The sequence below is a fragment of the Tachypleus tridentatus genome, chromosome 7, assembly GCF_004210375.1.
Source record: "Tachypleus tridentatus isolate NWPU-2018 chromosome 7, ASM421037v1, whole genome shotgun sequence".
NCBI classification, from domain to species: domain Eukaryota; kingdom Metazoa; phylum Arthropoda; class Merostomata; order Xiphosura; family Limulidae; genus Tachypleus; species Tachypleus tridentatus.
The window spans coordinates 182584144-182602052 of NC_134831.1; the positions used below are offsets into that span (position 1 = coordinate 182584144).

At 31.1% G+C, this 17909-nt stretch overlaps 1 protein-coding gene across 1 annotated transcript in view; it reads left to right on the forward strand.

The window, feature by feature from the left end:
• LOC143257417 (MICOS complex subunit MIC60-like) overlaps positions 1-17909 on the forward strand; it is a 46902-nt gene continuing 28993 nt past the window's right edge. Inside the window, exons 1-7 of the mRNA XM_076516059.1 lie at positions 1-214; positions 5071-5135; positions 6478-6651; positions 10456-10543; positions 12177-12273; positions 12872-12979; positions 16339-16475. Of these exons, the coding sequence (XP_076372174.1) occupies positions 164-214; positions 5071-5135; positions 6478-6651; positions 10456-10543; positions 12177-12273; positions 12872-12979; positions 16339-16475 (720 nt within the window). The 5' untranslated portion in view covers positions 1-163. The remainder of the gene's footprint in view (positions 215-5070; positions 5136-6477; positions 6652-10455; positions 10544-12176; positions 12274-12871; positions 12980-16338; positions 16476-17909) is intronic.

A 17909-nucleotide genomic window follows, 5' to 3' on the forward strand; every position in this document is an offset into this window, starting at 1 on the left:
TTACTTCACCTAGTGTCAAGAACTTCGCGAAGGACATGATGGTGAGGGCAAGTGTAGTCTGAGAAAAGACTTTGTTAATGGGAAGTGTTAAAGTTGTTTTGTAGTTTGTTCCAGTTTTCTTTCATGATCTTCGCGTTTTGTTCTTGAAAAAGAAAGATAAAAAATGCTGCGAGTTTCTTCGAAATCGGCAATAAATCGTATCAAATCGACTTCAGTAAGTTCGTTCATTAAAATAATTAATTTTTTTTTATTCTTGTCCTGACTACAAAGTTTAAATTTTAAATATTTTTCTCAGTATTGAGAAACCGGTATCTGCAATCTGTGATTTCAAGTTACGAAAATAAAAAGATAAAACCTACGTCTGTTATATATAATTTTATTTCAGGATATGATCTGGAACTTTGTACTAGTTTTATGTAACTTGTAAACGAGATGATTGTATAAAACAATAAAATATCTTAACACTTGTGTAAACTTTGTAAATTGTAAATTACAGGTTGTATTATACCTTAAGAAACATTTTTTGAAACTAGTAGAACACTGTAAAAATAGTATATTGTATTTATAATTTACCACTTGTGTAAATATAATTTTTAATTGAAGTGAGCTAACCTTAACTGGTCCAATTGGTTTGTTATGTCTTTCATTCAATTGATTTCTTCATTAAAATGAACAACTTACCAAAATGGTTTATTATAAAAACTTTTGGTTCTGGTTGTGTAAAGTTTATTATCAATAGCAGACATATTAAGAATAAAATTATTGAAGTTGCAAAAAGAGGTACCGAGATTAAAATATCACAGTGTTATGTGAATGGTATTGGTGGTGATATATTTTAGTTTACAATATTTATACATATAATTCAGTAACTTTATTGTATAACTAATACAGATTGATTGTGTTTTAATACTATCTCTGATGAAGAACAATAAAAAATCATTTGGGAGCTCATTATTATATTAGGATACAAAATATTTTTTTTCAAGCATGTCTATTTTACATTGGTGCATTTTATAATGGATTGCTCCTTGGAAAAACTCATTTTGAACTGATATTAGGTCGCCTTATGTTACTAAAACATAACTTGTAGCACTGCTTTGTACATTTAATTTGCATTTATAATTATCAGGGTAAATATATATCTGTATATCATACCATAAATTACCTCATTAACTTGCTATAAACTGGTTGAAAAGAATATAGTTTATGTAAGATAGCTTAAAGTAAATGCAACCAGTTGTATATGTGAAATTAAGTAGTCTTCGTTACTTAAGTAATGGTAGTTTAATGCATTATATTTTAAAGTTAATGTTAAACAGTTTAATGCATTATATTTTAATGTTAATGTTTAAACAGCCATGTTTATTTATATTAAATTAAGGTTGTTATTGTAGTCTTTTAAGTCTCAAAACAAAAATTTTGGTGGACCAAAATTATTGTGGGTTCAACTGCATTTCCTGATGTCTAGCACTGTTTATTATTGAAGTACATGTCATTGAACATCTTAACTTGTGAAATTATACATTTTTATTATCTTGGATTTGTATGCTGTGAAGTGTACACAATTCTAAAACAAATTCTAGACAGGAAGAGTCTGGCAGTTGAAAAGGCAAGTGATATAGCATCAAGTTGTTTTACATTGTTAGTCTAATAGATATATGTTTAGGGTGAACCTAAGTCTCCTGGTATGTTCACACCTTGTTATATAGTAGTCGAGTAGAAATCAAAAATAACATTACCAGAGAAGGTACCAGACTAATGAAACAGTGTATTCTAATCTTTATAAATAGGAGTGGAGGAACATATATTTAATCAGCTCTATTGATTTTCAAGTTCATTTGTAGTTTTCATGTAAGTACATAGGCTGTTCTGATTGGAAGTTAATTTTAGCTACTTGGAAAAGAAAAACATAAGCATAGCTGAAACTAACATTATCACTCACTTTATTTTACTCGAACCTGTAACCCTGTAAAATATTTTAAGCATGTACTTCTTCCTGTGAAGATAAGGATTCTGTAGAAACATGGTTTAGCAATTTGGCGGATTTTGCATGAGAAAACCTGTATCATATATTATGATGATGAGAGCTGTGTGAAAACATTTCTTAGTTGATATATTTAATTACCTAAGAGCATGATTGCATTGACATCTGTCATGTAAAGTAGTTTGTTAATTGAAATTAGTCAAAATCATTAATGATGTGAAAAAAAGAAACTAGTGTTTGTTGTATTTATTAACCTTTTCAGTTATTCCAACTGTCCAGTAATCAGACCTCTTTAAATTGATTGATTTTACAAAATTAATTGACTAATAAAAGTAGTGTTTAGGATTATTAAATGTTTTTATTCCAACTATACAGCTGGGTGTAGAAGTATGCAAGATTTAGGTGGGATTGAAGTTACGATATATGGGTAGGAGGCATAGAGATCTATGGGTAAAAATTTAAGAATCTAGAAGAAAATGCAAAGATAATGTTATTGGATACGGGAACCATTATGCAGTATTTGATTTGGTGGGCTGTGATCTCTGAGCCCATGAACAGTTTGTAACAAAGATATTGCCATTGTGATTTTTAATTATTATTTTGGATCAATTTGAATTTGCTCAGATTAATCAACTCTTGAAAATTATAAACTGATTGATATATGGGTTACATATTCTCAGTAATTTGGTTTGGTCAGTTATCCATATAATTGAAATACTGCCATCACATTTGTAGTTTAAACAGAATGCTAAACAATGGATCATTGTTTATCTGCTAACTTTAGGTACTGAGACCAGATTTTTGGTGTTACATGATGTATTTTTTAGGTATTAGGTTTATTTATTTTGTGAAGACTTGCTTAGTTCTCTACTTTCAAAGTAAGTTTTAAAAACATGGTTAATTTGTGTTTCCAAGTGCTTATTTTGATAATATCTGATTTAAGAAAAAATATTGACTTGTTTGAAAAGGTTTAAAGGAAGGTTATAAGGAAAATCCATTTAATAGAAAGGTTATCTTACAGGGATAGGTTAAAGTCCCTTAATGAAAGAAAGAGGCCCGGCATGGCCAGATGGGTTAAGGAGTTCGACTCGTAATCCATGGGTCATGGGTTCGAATCCCCCTCACACCAAACATGCTCATCCTTTCAGCTGTTGGGGCATTATAACATGACAGTCAATCCCACTATTCATTGGTAAAAGAGTAGACTAAGAGTTGAAGGTGGGTGGTGATGACTCGCTGCTTTCCCTCTAGTCTTTCGCTACTAAATTAGGGATGGTTAGCACAGATAGCCCTTATGTACCTTTGAGCAAATTCAAAAACAAACAAACAATGAAAGAAAGGTAAGAGGTGATTCTGTTAAAGTTCACAGGACAGTTTGGGGAATCGATGGGATAAGAGAACAGAAGTGTAAGGTTTGTAAGGACATCAGGTTTGGGTTAACAGAGTTTCATTCTTATTTTAATGACAGGATGATTGACTCAGCAATCCCTGATTATCTGGGTCCCATTTAATAAATTTATAAAATTACTAATAACAATACTGCACACCTGCTAACAACCTATCCATGAGCACCTTCTTTGCACACTTACCAATAACATGACTGCATTCACACACATACTAGTTAGGCAGAGTCCACAACTGTATTGGTTATACTTATTTTATTGACTATATATCGTTACTCTGGGTTTGATGCAATTGATTGAGCAAGTTGCCATAAATGAAAGTATTTATGAGTTTCTGAAACAATGTCGTATCTTATGCAGTGTTGTTCCAATGCATCCTTGAGACAACCGTGTCATGAATGTAGTGTGTGATGCCAATGAGATCCTTGATGAAATGATGTGGTGTTGTCTGAGTCATGAAGGTTGAAAAGTATTAATTAGAAGTGGATCTTGGCTGTTAGACATAGGAAAGTTTGTCTTACTGGCATATTTATGGATCTTAGATCTGCAGAACCACTAAGTGGAAACAATATTGGAAATTAATGATGAATGATCACACAATATGTTTGAGATGTAGCTTCATGCTGGTTAGTCACCTGTCTCCAGCAGTGAATCATAGTGCAGATAGATGAAAGTCTTGTAGCTAGACGAAAACATCGTGAACATCACGTTCCATGATGATGGAATTTTGGAATATATGATGTTATCAGACAGCTTGGTTATTTAACTCTTGTACCTGACTGTACTGTAGGTGCTCTGCTACCTATTACACAAAATGTCATCATCCCTGGCAATACCATTCATTCAGATGAATGGGCTGCATATCTGAATATATCTTAAATCATGGTACAGCTATCGTTAGTTTATGAGACAGACACTGAAGCACTCAAATTGGTTTCATGACTCTGTGACAGGAATGCCCATGAACCACATTGAATTTTTTTGGAAAAATTGCAAGATAAAAGTTAAAACCTATGTCAGGAATCAGTGATGTTCTATTATCATCTTACCTTGATGAGTTCATGTGGCACCAATACCATGTCAAAAAGACTCTCGAGTCATTTGATGTCAGGAATCAGTGATGTTTTATTGTCATCTTACCTTGATGAGTTCATGTGGCACCAATACCATGTCAAAAAGACTCTCGAGTCATTTGATGTCAGGAATCAGTGATGTTTTATTGTCATCTTACCTTGATGAGTTCATGTGGCACCAATACCATGTCAAAAAGACTCTCGAGTCATTTGATGTCAGGAATCAGTGATGTTTTATTGTCATCTTACCTTGATGAGTTCATGTGGCACCAATACCATGTCAAAAAGACTCTCGAGTCATTTGATGTCAGGAATCAGTGATGTTTTATTGTCATCTTACCTTGATGAGTTCATGTGGCACCAATACCATGTCAAAAAGACTCTCGAGTCATTTGATGCACTACCAGAACAAATTTCAGAATTGTATGTTGTGCCACTTTAATAATATATATTATTAATATATATATAATAATAGTAACAAATATTCAAACATATATTTGACATTTTAGTGTTAAGATTCCAGTGATATGAAGTGGTTTGTTGTAGAAATATTTTATGGTATGAGATGTGACAGGTAATTGGTATTTGATTTTTTTGTGTGGATTTTCAGACATCATCACTAAAGAAATCAGTCTTTAGAGCTCAGTCAACTGACATTTCTCATCAAAGAAAACGGTAAGTGTTCTTATAATATGTGCTGTGTTAGACCTCAGTAAACTGAAACTTGTCATCAAAGAAAATGGTAAATGTTTGTATATGATACATACTGTATCAGAACCTAGTGAACTGATATATTTCTCATCATAGAAAATGGTAAGGTTGGATTTAAAGTTTTATTTTTGTCAAGAGTGGATGTGCTATAACAGACTTGAGAAACCAAATGTTTCTTTGTTTTCCATTTGCCATGTTTTGTTAAGTGAGACATTGTTTCTTTAGTAGAAACCAATACTAATTTTTCAAGAAAATGTATTAAAAATAGTTTGTTCAATTATGCATAAAAACTTTAAGAAAAATACAAAGGAGTTAAGACACCACAGCATGATATGATAGCCATAAATAAAATTCAGTTCCAAACAAACAAGGTAAAATATTTAATAAGTAATGCATTCAGACACTGTGTAAGATGTTTCAAGCTTTCAGTAATTTTAAATTTATGACAAATGTGGCTTAAGGTGATCATAAAGAATGTAGAATAAGCACAGTTTTGACAAATAAACCATACTGTGTTTCAAGTGGGGCTCACATTGCAGATACTAATAGACAGTGTATCTGCACTGCAATGTAGGTCCTACTTTCCTTAATCACCTCTGAAACCTAGGATACATTTTATAATCCCACATTGTAGCTTGTACCATAGGATCCTTTTTTTTTTTAATATGCAGCATATTTTATTTCACGTTTGTGTTTTGTTTATGCCTTAAAAATTTACGGTTATAATATAATTAATCGGAGGTTGTGATTTGCTGTTTTTAACTCAGTCCTTCCTCATGATTTTGTTTATTTATTCAGCTTCATTTTGATGTAATTATTTAATTTCACTGAAATATGTATATTTATATATTCGTTATTAATCAATTTATTTCCATAATTCTATAGACCAGTTTTTGTAAAATCTTTGTGTTACACGATAACTTGTAGAATGTCTTGTATTAGTTTCAAATACATGTTAATAATTGAACCTCAGCTATAATTTGAACCTAAAAAAAGCTTCATTTTCCAAAGCACTGATGATAAACACATGAGCAAAAGTTAAGTGAACATGTGGAGAGATTAGACATTTTAATATCTTCAATGGAAGACTGACTTCTGTTTAAATTATCTGAAGATAGGAGATTCTATCTGTATTATTATTATTATTTAAATAATTTTATGTATAAGCTATTATCTTACGGATTATAACAGAATATTACAGGGCAACTGTTGAAACTTCTTAAATTGACAACACATTTTTCCAAACTTAAAATGTACAATGTCTCAAATTAAAATTAAACTTGTAATGTTTTGGCTCTCTTTGCAGAGGTGGAGGTACTAAGATAGTGCTAACATTTTTAGGAGGCAGTATATTAGCAGCAGGTGGTGCTGCTGCATATGCAAAGTATGATCCAAAATTCCAGAATACATTGGAGCAAAACCTGCCATATGCTGAGGAAATTTTCAGGTTTATTCCAGAGTGGAAGACTCCTCCTTATGTGTAAGTTTACAACCATGTTGAAAACACTTGTTTAAAGGTTACTAGTTACACAAGTTTTGACATTAAATGTTAGTAATTTTATAATACAACACTGCTGAATGTAGGTTCTATTCTCCCAGTTTTTGATGAAGAAAAAAAAAATGTTTGCAAACTGAAATAAATTTTTCCTTCAATATTTATTTTTTGAAAGAGGAAAACTTACATTTTCATAACAATGACAGTTTAATGTTTGGTTTAGCAGATAGTGAACAATTTTAAGAGTAAATTTTATTAACTAATGTCCCATGTTGTTTTTGGATGGTATTTAGATGTCACAGTCAAATGTGAAAAATAACTCAAACTGTTGCTACTTCAGCAATGAATAAAACATTACTCATTGTCATTGTTTAAGTAGGTAGCAACCTAACAAAAGATTTAACTTACTACACAGAAATCTAATAGTTGATTTCTGACTTGACTGTGACCTGTATATCTTCTTCGTATGACTTTAATTCCATTTTGATATGGGATCAGCCACTTAGGTTCTAAACTCAAGAATAATATTTTGGTTTTGACTACGATTTTCAAACCCCTGGGTGGCCAGCACTGAAAGTACCCCTCTTTATTTATCTGGGCTTGGAACCAGTATGGTTTATTTGCCTGTGATTCACACAAATATTTCATTATTTTGAAATGATATGTTTGTAATGGGACGTTTTTATGAATTTTTCAAGTAGATCCACACTTCAGGATAGGTGATGGTAAACTCTGGTATTTAGTATTGGGTGTTTTTAATGTGTTGTTCTCAGTGGTTGAAAGCAACTTTGTAATAAGTTTACAACTGATTTTGTCAGTGCTTAGTTACCAGAATAGTCACTTATAAACATGATGTTCCTTTTAATTAAAAACCATTAATGTAACTGCAGAGACTTTTTCTGGTCAGTCTGTAAACCAAAAGCTGTGTTAACCTGTTGACTGCCAAGTATTTCAGCTGCTACGGCAACTCCAAACCAAGTTCAAAATTCAACTCTAATGGTTCTTCATTTTGTAACCTTTTTCATGATGCCATTTTGGATCGAAAGTGAAACAATACGTAAGTAGGTCAAATGCATGTATGGTGCTGACATCTAGCGTTGAAGTGAGGTATTATTGAGAATGAATTAACTCGTCCGTGGTACTGTGTTACTGATCAGCTTGGATGAGTTATCTCGTCTATGGCACTGAACAGGTTAAACATGAAACATTTTTATATTTTCCAGCCTGAATACTGAGACACAAGTGTAGTTCATTCTCAGGCAGCCTTATACAGAAAGTTTTTATACAACTGAGTCATTAAGATAAAAGATAAAATGCATGAATTAAAACAATATGTTTCAGAAAAAAAACTTTATTTATTCCTTTATTTTAATAACTTTGTATGAGAAGCCATTTTTATTATCATATACGTCAGTGATGAATTAAAACATGTAGTATTAGTGTCTGGTGTGAAAACATGAAGCATGAGGAATAAGGATTGAGCATGTTTAGCAGGTGGGCACATGTAGCTGAAGATTTATGGTTTATGTCCCGTTACCAAAAAAGTTGTATTCTGTACTTTGGGGTCATGGGTGTATCATGAAAGCAGTGGTCTAATCCCACTATTTAGTGTAACAAGAATATAACCCAAGAGCTGACAGGGAGTGGTGTGGACTAGCTGTCTTCCCTCTGTCACTTCAGAATTAGGAGAAAATAAGGCAGATGGTCTTCATGTAGGTACACATGATATCTAGTTTAACAAATGTGTTTTTTTTTATATTTAAAGTGCACTTTATTCTGAATGATAGTTAACTTCATTGACATTAAGCCTGACATGACCCAAAGTGCTACAGATAAGTAACACCTGACATGATACAAATTGTATCTGGTGAATAAACACCTGGTGTGTCACAAAGTGGTGCAGGTAGGTAAAGCACATCATGAAGTAGAGTGTTACAGATAAAGTAAACATAACATCAAGTGGTTAATCCTGACACGACACAGAGTGCTAGAGGAAGATAAATTGGATGAGACATAAAGTTCTGCAGGTTGATAAAACCCGGTATGTCATAAAGTGCTGCAGGTACAGTACTGTACAAAAGTGTTAGGATAAGAGAATGTTTTGTTATTCTTTTCATTTTATGGAGCTGATTCTTCCACGTTATTATAGAATGTAAATTTCAACACTATGGTGATGCTTTACTGACCTCTGATGACAATTGAATGACCCAGGGTAAAAATACTTATCATTCTTTATAATTCCCATATACTTGTACTGAGAGCTTGTCTTAAGGATTCTGCTTGAATGAACTTACTGATCAAATTTAGGGTTTGAAATAAATGTCATGGTATCCCATGCAGTATATTAACTATACAGAAAGAAGCTAGCTTATGGTGCTGGTACATGCTAGAAGAAATCAGTTTAATAGCACTTCACAAATAAACCTTAATAAAAATGGTGTTTAACAGTACTATATATTAAATTTTGTTGTCATGCTATGTATTGAATTGTCAGCAGAGCAGAGAATTTATGTAAAAGATTTATGTGATGTTTGTTGGACTCTTAACAAATAGCTGCAGACTTGAAATGCTCCCCAAACATTGTTGAGTACACCCTAGATCATGAGACTGAGACAGGTAAATTTAAAAACAGGAAAGGAAGAGACAGAACACTTAAACTCAGTGACACTGATGTTAAGTGTCTTTGTTTATGTAGCCTTCAGGACAGAAGGAAGACTGCCACTGATCTCAAGCATAAGATAAACAACCATGTATCACATGACAATAAAGTGTCCAGATCTACAGTGTCAAGAACACTCAACAAGAATGGGATGTTTAGTTGTGTATGAGTTAGAAAACTTCAATCTCTAAACATTGTCAGAAGACTGAAATTTGTTAAAAAAGAGCAAAACTAGACTGATGATGTTGGAAGAAAGGTGAAAGATATATCAATGTGCAGCACATACCATGCAGTATGGGTAAGGCAATGTGATGGTTTGCAGGTATTTTTCTGCGTAGGTGGAATAATGGATCAGCACTAGTACCATCAGATACTGATATATCTTGGTATATCAGTGGCTTTTATATTATTAGTAAAGGATCACCAAAATTATAATGATCCCAAACACTCATCCAATCTATACAGAAATTAGTAAGAAAAGAAAAAGCTGCTGGAGTCATTTAAATGATGACATGGTCCTCACAGAGACCTAAGCTCAAACCAATTGAGCAAATCTGGGATTTGATAGATCAGAAACTTGACAAATCAAAAGTTACTTCCAAAGACATTTTATGGGAGACAATGGGAATAAAAATTTCAAGGAAATTTTGATTAAATGTTTCAACAATGTCTGAAAGACTGTTTGTAGTTACTAAAACAAAAGGTGGACACAGAAGATATTAGCTGTTTGCTGAACTCAAACACTTCCATAAAGTTTCTGTTGTACTAAATACAAATATTAATAAAACTTTGATGTTTCACCTGTGAGTTATCTTCCATTGTTCTTTGAAAGTAGCCTGAAATCTAATTCTTGATTTTGTACTGTATTTTGCACAGTACTGTAGATAAAGCACAGTGTGCTATAAGTAATTAAACCTTTTATTACACACAATGCTACAGACAGCTGAAACTTGACACAAATGGCTACAAATAGTTAAACTCGGCAGATAGCGTGATGTGGCTTTCCTATGAGAAAAACACAATTAAATCCAACATGACACAAAGGGCTACATTGAGAGGTTAAACAGCAGAATTGTTTAACCTGAATGTACTTTACCATTGATTTTTTATTATTATTTTTTTAATTACAGTCACCAGGAAGAAAGACCAGAGCAAGCTGTAAAGGAAGTGAAGGACAAGGGTCTTGTAGCAAAGAAACTCGAACGAGATAATACAAAGGTATAGATATGCTTTTTGGTTTATTAGTGCTAAGTCAAGCACAGACAAGAGTTACGACCAAGAAAAAGACCAAAACAAGAACTGATTATGTTTTACTATCCAGTTTCTATTTATTTTGTTACGAGTCAACGTAACAGAGGGCTTCTAATACTGACACGAAGGGAAATGTTTCTTATATCCAAGAAAAAAAGTTGCTTTCAAGTTAGAAGTAAAAGAATATTAATTATATTTTTTGAACATGAAATTTTGTTTCAATATTAAATTGGTAAATCTTCTATAGTCATTGCAATGCTATATGCAGTTCTTAACTATGGATGTCAAGCTTATTTTGTTGTTTCTGAAATCAGTGTAAATTATAGCCCTTAAAAAATTCATAACAACATCAGTTGTCCAGTCTTAAAGTTTTTCTTTCACATTTTCTGTAATTTTTAGTAAATGTTTCAAAGCAGTGTTTTGTTCATTTGCTGCCCAAAAAGCGAAACAGTGACTTTTACCTTTAGTGTTTATGAAATAATGTAACAACTTTCTGAGATGTTTTTACATTTGTATCAAAAACGTAACTGAATACACTGTTGCCTTGAGATGGATTTTGTTTACTACTATGTGATTGAGACATGTATCAGTAACTTTGTTTTGCTTGCAGACATCTTGAATATTTCATTATGTTCTCACAATTTCAGTTACTGTAAGGAAAAAATAAAATATGAACGTTTGCATCTCAGAATGGCTGGTATGGGTATTAACACTTTTATTGATAAGGAGAGAACAACGTTTTGACCTTCCTAGGTCATCTTCAAGTTAAGAAAGAGAGAGTTTGAATGCGACCGTTGATGGATACGTGCCTGAGGGGCAAGAGTACAAATGGGTACGGGATTGTAGGGGGCGTTGCAGGTGGATGTTAGGTTATTAATTAGTATAGGTATAAAGGTGTTCCTTTGTACTGGTTTAATTTTGGTTTTAGTTGCTGTTTAAGTAGGGCATCTTTGATTTTGCATTTGTTTATATTTGTTTCCCTACTTAATATCTGGGTATTTTCTATGATTATGTTGTGTTTATTTGGTTTGCAGTGTTCAAAAATGTGCGTAGATGTTTTTTTTGTGTTCTTTGAATCTAGTTTTCATTTTTCTGCTTGTTTTCAAAAATATGTACATTTAAATTGGTGTTTTTATTTTGATTTTCTGTTTTCTTTCTTTCTTTTGCCAATCATAAGCTTAAATAATACAGGGATCCTTTATGAACTTGAATACACTAAATTACTTGTGTTTATATTAACTTTGATATATATTATTTATGTGTTTATTAGAGATTTAATACACATTATTTGTTTATTTATTGAAACTTTAATACACGTTACTTGAGTTATATTCAAACTTTAATATACATTATTTGAATATTTATTGGATCTTTAATACACATTATTATGTTTATTGGATCTTTAATACACATTGTTTAAGTGACTATTGGAATTTTAATGCATATTGTTTAAGTGTTTATTGGAACTTATATTTGCAATGTTAAAGTCATTTTTTATCTTTTTAATAGCTTTGAAGTGACTTTTGTAACCAGACTCTAGAAGAACGTTACTTACTAACTTAATTAAACAAGTCGAAACAATAATTTGTATTTTTAATAGAAACAGGAAACATCGATGTTAGTGTCTGATACGACAAAACAACCAGCAACAGAAGAGAAGGCTAAAAATATTTCTGTTTCAAAAACTCAGCCTAAAGGTATTTATATAAGTGTAGCAAAGAGCCTTTTCTCTACTTTATGATGTTATACATAGTGACATGTTTCACTGATTATACTCAGATGTTTCGTAGTTACATGTTATTCAACAATGATATTGTGATTAATGTATTGAATAGTGATGTTCTGTGTTACATATAATTGTATGTTTCCTCATTAACCACTGCTATCTAATTATATTATATTAGTTTTGTGTTCATGTTGATTTCTCTTGTTTTAAATATTATTCACAAGATAAACTTTCCAAAATATTATTTATTTTCAAACACTACACACAAGGCAGTGTACACAAAACCTCTATAAATACTGTGTTCTAAGTCAACTATATTAAAACTGTACTGGATACTGCCTAAAGTATTTTATCTTTAACTCAGTCTACAGTATAAAAATATATTCCTACTAAGATATCTTTTAGTTTTTGTGAAAGATTTTCTTCTAACTTATTTAAATAAATTCACTATTTTTGACAGAGAAATCTTGGAAATTTCATTTACTGTTACAGTGTTATAATTTTATGTTAAACTTGTTTCATTTTTGGTTTGATGTTTACTTAATATTTTTGTTTTTGTAACGTGTTAGCTCAACCCTCAGAAAAAGAAATTTCCGTTGAAAAGAAATTAGATGATCAGAGAGCTAAAGAAGAGAAACTTCTACAAAAGGAGGCTGATATTATATCCATGAATGCAGGTGAAAGTTATGAAAACTTGTATGAAATATTTCAATATGTCTTTTAAATTCTCGTATTGAAATAGTACTGTCAGGATTAACAAACACTAGGACTTTAAATAGTACTGTAAGGATTATCAAACAATTAATACTGGGACTTTAAATAGAACTGTCAGGATTAGCAAACATTTAAAACTAGGACTTTAAATAGAACTCTCAGGATTAGCAAACATTTAATACTAGGACTTTAAATAGAACTCTCAGGATTAGCAAACATTTAACACTAGGACTTTAAATAGAACTCTCAGGATTAGCAAACATTTAACACTAGGACTTTAAATAGAACTGTCAGGATTAGCAAACATTTAATACTAGGACTTTAAATAGTACTGTCAGGATTAGCAAACATTTAATACTAGGACTTTAAATAGTACTGTCAGGATTAACAAACATTTAATACTAGGACTTTAAATAGTACTGTCAGGATTAGCAAATGCTTAACACTAGGACTTTAAATAGTACTCTCAGGATTAACAAACATTTAATACTAGGACTTTAAATAGTACTGTCAGGATTAACAAACATTTAATACTAGGACTTTAAATAGTACTGTCAGGATTAGCAAATGCTTAACACTAGGACTTTAAATAGTACTGTCAGGATTAGCAAACATTTAATACTAGGACTTTAAATAGTACTGTCAGGATTAGCAAATGCTTAACACTGGGACTTTAAATAGTACTCTCAGGATTAACAAACATTTAATACTAGGACTTTAAATAGAACTGTCAGGATTAGCAAACATTTAATACTAGGACTTTAAATAGTACTCTCAGGATTAACAAACATTTAATACTAGGACTTTAAATAGTACTGTCAGGATTAGCAAATGCTTAACACTAGGACTTTAAATAGTACTCTCAGGATTAACAAACATTTAATACTAGGACTTTAAATAGTACTCTCAGGATTAGCAAACATTTAACACGGACTTTAAATAGCACTCTCAGGATTAGCAAACATTTAACACTAGGACTTTAAATAGAACTGTCAGGATTAGCAAACATTTAATACTAGGACTAAATAGTACTGTCAGGATTAGCAAATGCTTAACACTAGGACTTTAAATACTACTGTCAGGATTAGTAAATGCTTAACACTAGGACTTTAAATACTACTGTCAGGATTAGCAAACATTTAATACTAGGACTTTAAATAGTACTCTCAGGATTAACAAACATTTAATACTAGGACTTTAAATAGAACTGTCAGGATTAGCAAACATTTAATACTAGGACTTTAAATAGTACTCTCAGGATTAACAAACATTTAATACTAGGACTTTAAATAGAACTGTCAGGATTAGCAAACATTTAACACTAGGACTTTAAATAGAACTGTCAGGATTAGCAAACATTTAACACTAGGACTTTAAATAGTACTCTCAGGATTAGCAAACATTTAATACTAGGACTTTAAATAGTACTGTCAGGATTAGCAAATGCTTAATACTAGGACTTTAAATAGTACTGTCAGGATTAGCAAATACTTAACACTAGGACTTTAAATAGTACTCTCAGGATTAGCAAACATTTAACACTAGGTCTTTAAATAGAACTGTCAGGATTAGCAAACATTTAACACTAGGACTTTAAATTGAACTGTCATGATTAGCAAACATTTAACACTAGGACTTTAAATAGAACTGTCAGGATTAGCAAACATTTAATACTAGGACTTTAACTAGTACTGTTGGGATTAACAAACACATAACTCTAGGACTTTAAATAGTACTCTCAGGATTAACAAACATTTAATACTAGGACTTTAAATAGTACTGTCAGGATTAACAAACTCATAACACTAGGACTTTAAATAGAACTGTCAGGATTAGCAAACATTTAATACTAGGACTTTAAATAGTACTCTCAGGATTAACAAACATTTAATACTAGGACTTTAAATAGAACTGTCAGGATTAGCAAACATTTAACACTAGGACTTTAAATAGAACTGTCAGGATTAGCAAACATTTAACACTAGGACTTTAAATAGAACTGTCAGGATTAGCAAACATTTAACACTAGGACTTTAAATAGAACTGTCAGGATTAGCAAACATTTAACACTAGGACTTTAAATAGTACTCTCAGGATTAGCAAACATTTAATACTAGGACTTTAAATAGTACTGTCAGGATTAGCAAATGCTTAATACTAGGACTTTAAATAGTACTGTCAGGATTAGCAAATGCTTAACACTAGGACTTTAAATAGTACTCTCAGGATTAGCAAACATTTAACACTAGGTCTTTAAATAGAACTGTCAGGATTAGCAAACATTTAACACTAGGACTTTAAATTGAACTGTCATGATTAGCAAACATTTAACACTAGGACTTTAAATAGAACTGTCATGATTAGCAAACATTTAACACTAGGACTTTAAATAGAACTGTCAGGATTAGCAAACATTTAATACTAGGACTTTAACTAGTACTGTCGGGATTAACAAACACATAACTCTAGGACTTTAAATAGTACTCTCAGGATTAACAAACATTTAATACTAGGACTTTAAATAGTACTGTCAGGATTAACAAACTCATAACACTAGGACTTTAAATAGAACTGTCAGGATTATCAAATGCTTAACACTAGGACTTTAAATAGTACCGATAGAATTAACAAACATGTAACCCTAAGACTTTAAGTGGTACTGTGAGGACAATTTAACTCTTGATGTTTTCAGTCTTTACTGTAGCTGTTCCAGTTATATTTTGATTTCCTTAGAATTTCCCTTCTTTTTCCAGTATGTGATAAAGTTGATATGCTACTTACAATAAGTAGTGTTATTTGTGTTTTCTAAATTATTATGTCTTCAAAATGCATTAACTATGCAAACCAGTTCATAAGTATTACTTTTATATTTTTAAGTACTTGTTACTACTGTTGGCTAGAAACCGGTTCACTTCTAATTAGAATTTGACAGAATGTTTTAAATGTGTGAAGTGATGTTACTAGTATCATTTAATGACCAATTCACTTCTAAGTAGTGCTTTTTTATTTTGTTAAAGGTTTTTTTACACTTCTGTCTGAAATAAGTTTACAAATAACACTTATTCTGAATGATTTATTTAAAAAACAATCATTATAAAAATATGCACTTACTTTTATTGCTCCAAAAACTTGTAATGAATTAATCTAGAAGCATCTGTATTGGATAGTTGGTAAAACATTTCATTAAGTAATTTTTGTCTTTACTTTTCTTGTATATTGTGTCATTAAGTTTGTGTTGTGTCATGACTTTCCTAATATTTACTAGGTAGTTTAAAAGAAAACTTTGTTTTGTAATCTGATAGGTTTGTTTTAATTTTGGTAGCACTTCAGCAGAAGCTGGAAGAAAGGTTACAATCTTTAGAGAAGTTGTTGAAGGATGCTGTCACAGCAGAAGGAGAAGCTGTCGAAGCTGTCAGAATACATACCCAGAAACTTTACACAGCTTTAAATGAGACTTTGGTGAATAAATTTTTAAGTTGATCACCTTAATATAAGCTATTTTAAAGTCTCTTTAAAGCTTTTTGTGCATAATAAGTTGTAGTAGTCAATCTGTAGAAGTTATAAAAAAATAGTACAAAATTAACACCACAATAAGTTGTATTACTTTAAATATAATCTGTTAATATTATAACAAAACAATAGAAAATTAACACCACAATAAGTTGTATTACTTTAAATATAATCTGTTAATGTTATAACAAAACAATAGAAAATTAACACCACAATAAGTTGTATTACTTTAAATATAATCTGTTAATATTATAACAAAACAATAGAAAATTAACACCACAATAAGTTGTATTACTTTAAATATAATCTGTTAATATTATAACAAAACAATAGAAAATTAACACCACAATAAGTTGTATTACTTTAAATGTAATCTGTAAATGTTATAAAGAAACAAATGTAGAAATGTATCAAAACCTTAGATGAAATATCTGTGTGTGTATTACTACTGTTGGTTTTAAATACATTTATTCGATAAAAATATATATATTTTTCACAAGTTTATTTCATGTTATGAGATTTAGTTGTAGTCAATTTATTGTAGAATGGATAAAGTCATTACATGTTTATTTAAAAAACAACAAGACACATCACTGAAATAAGACATCAATTTAAACCAAATTAATGCAAAAACTAAGTGTGATGTCATTTTCATGCAACAAAAGGTCAGTTGATAATAACTTGTATTTTTATGTCTTTGTGGAAATTCCGTGAGTTTTAACTTATAGATAAGGTTGTAGGCTGAGCCTTTGAATATTATAAATTATTAAGTTAGCAATTTAATTGTGAAGGTAAAACCCATTTGCATTTTTGAAAGCAGTGTACTCAACAAAAATTATATGTTGATAAAACACTAAAACAGAAACTGTTACATTTGAAATTTGAAGACACAGTAGTGTTTTTCCATTTTAAATGTATGAACAATGTATTCAGTCTCAATGACCAAAGCCATAAAAAATAATGGAGTGAAACATCGGGTTTACATCATTCTCTTATTTCATGTTATTTTACTTTTATTCAGTTTCAGTATTGTAGGTTTTGACTTAAAAGCTGTAAAAATAATTTAGTCAGTACTGAGTTTGATTTCAAGCCAGGAATTTTGTATGACACTTGTTGTGAAAAACTTACAATCAGTGCAGTTGTTTAACTCAACCAAAAAGATGTACAAGTTGGTAGTTCAGTCATTAGTGTTATAGTGTGAATCAAACAGGACATTAAAGACATACTGATAGTCCCATTACTACTTACTGTTGTAGTGTGAATCAATCGGGACGTTAAAGATAATGTACTAATAGTCTCATCACTACTTGTTGTTGTGTGAATCACTCAAGATGTTAAAGATAGATGTACTAATAGTCTCATCACCACTTACTGTTGTAGTGT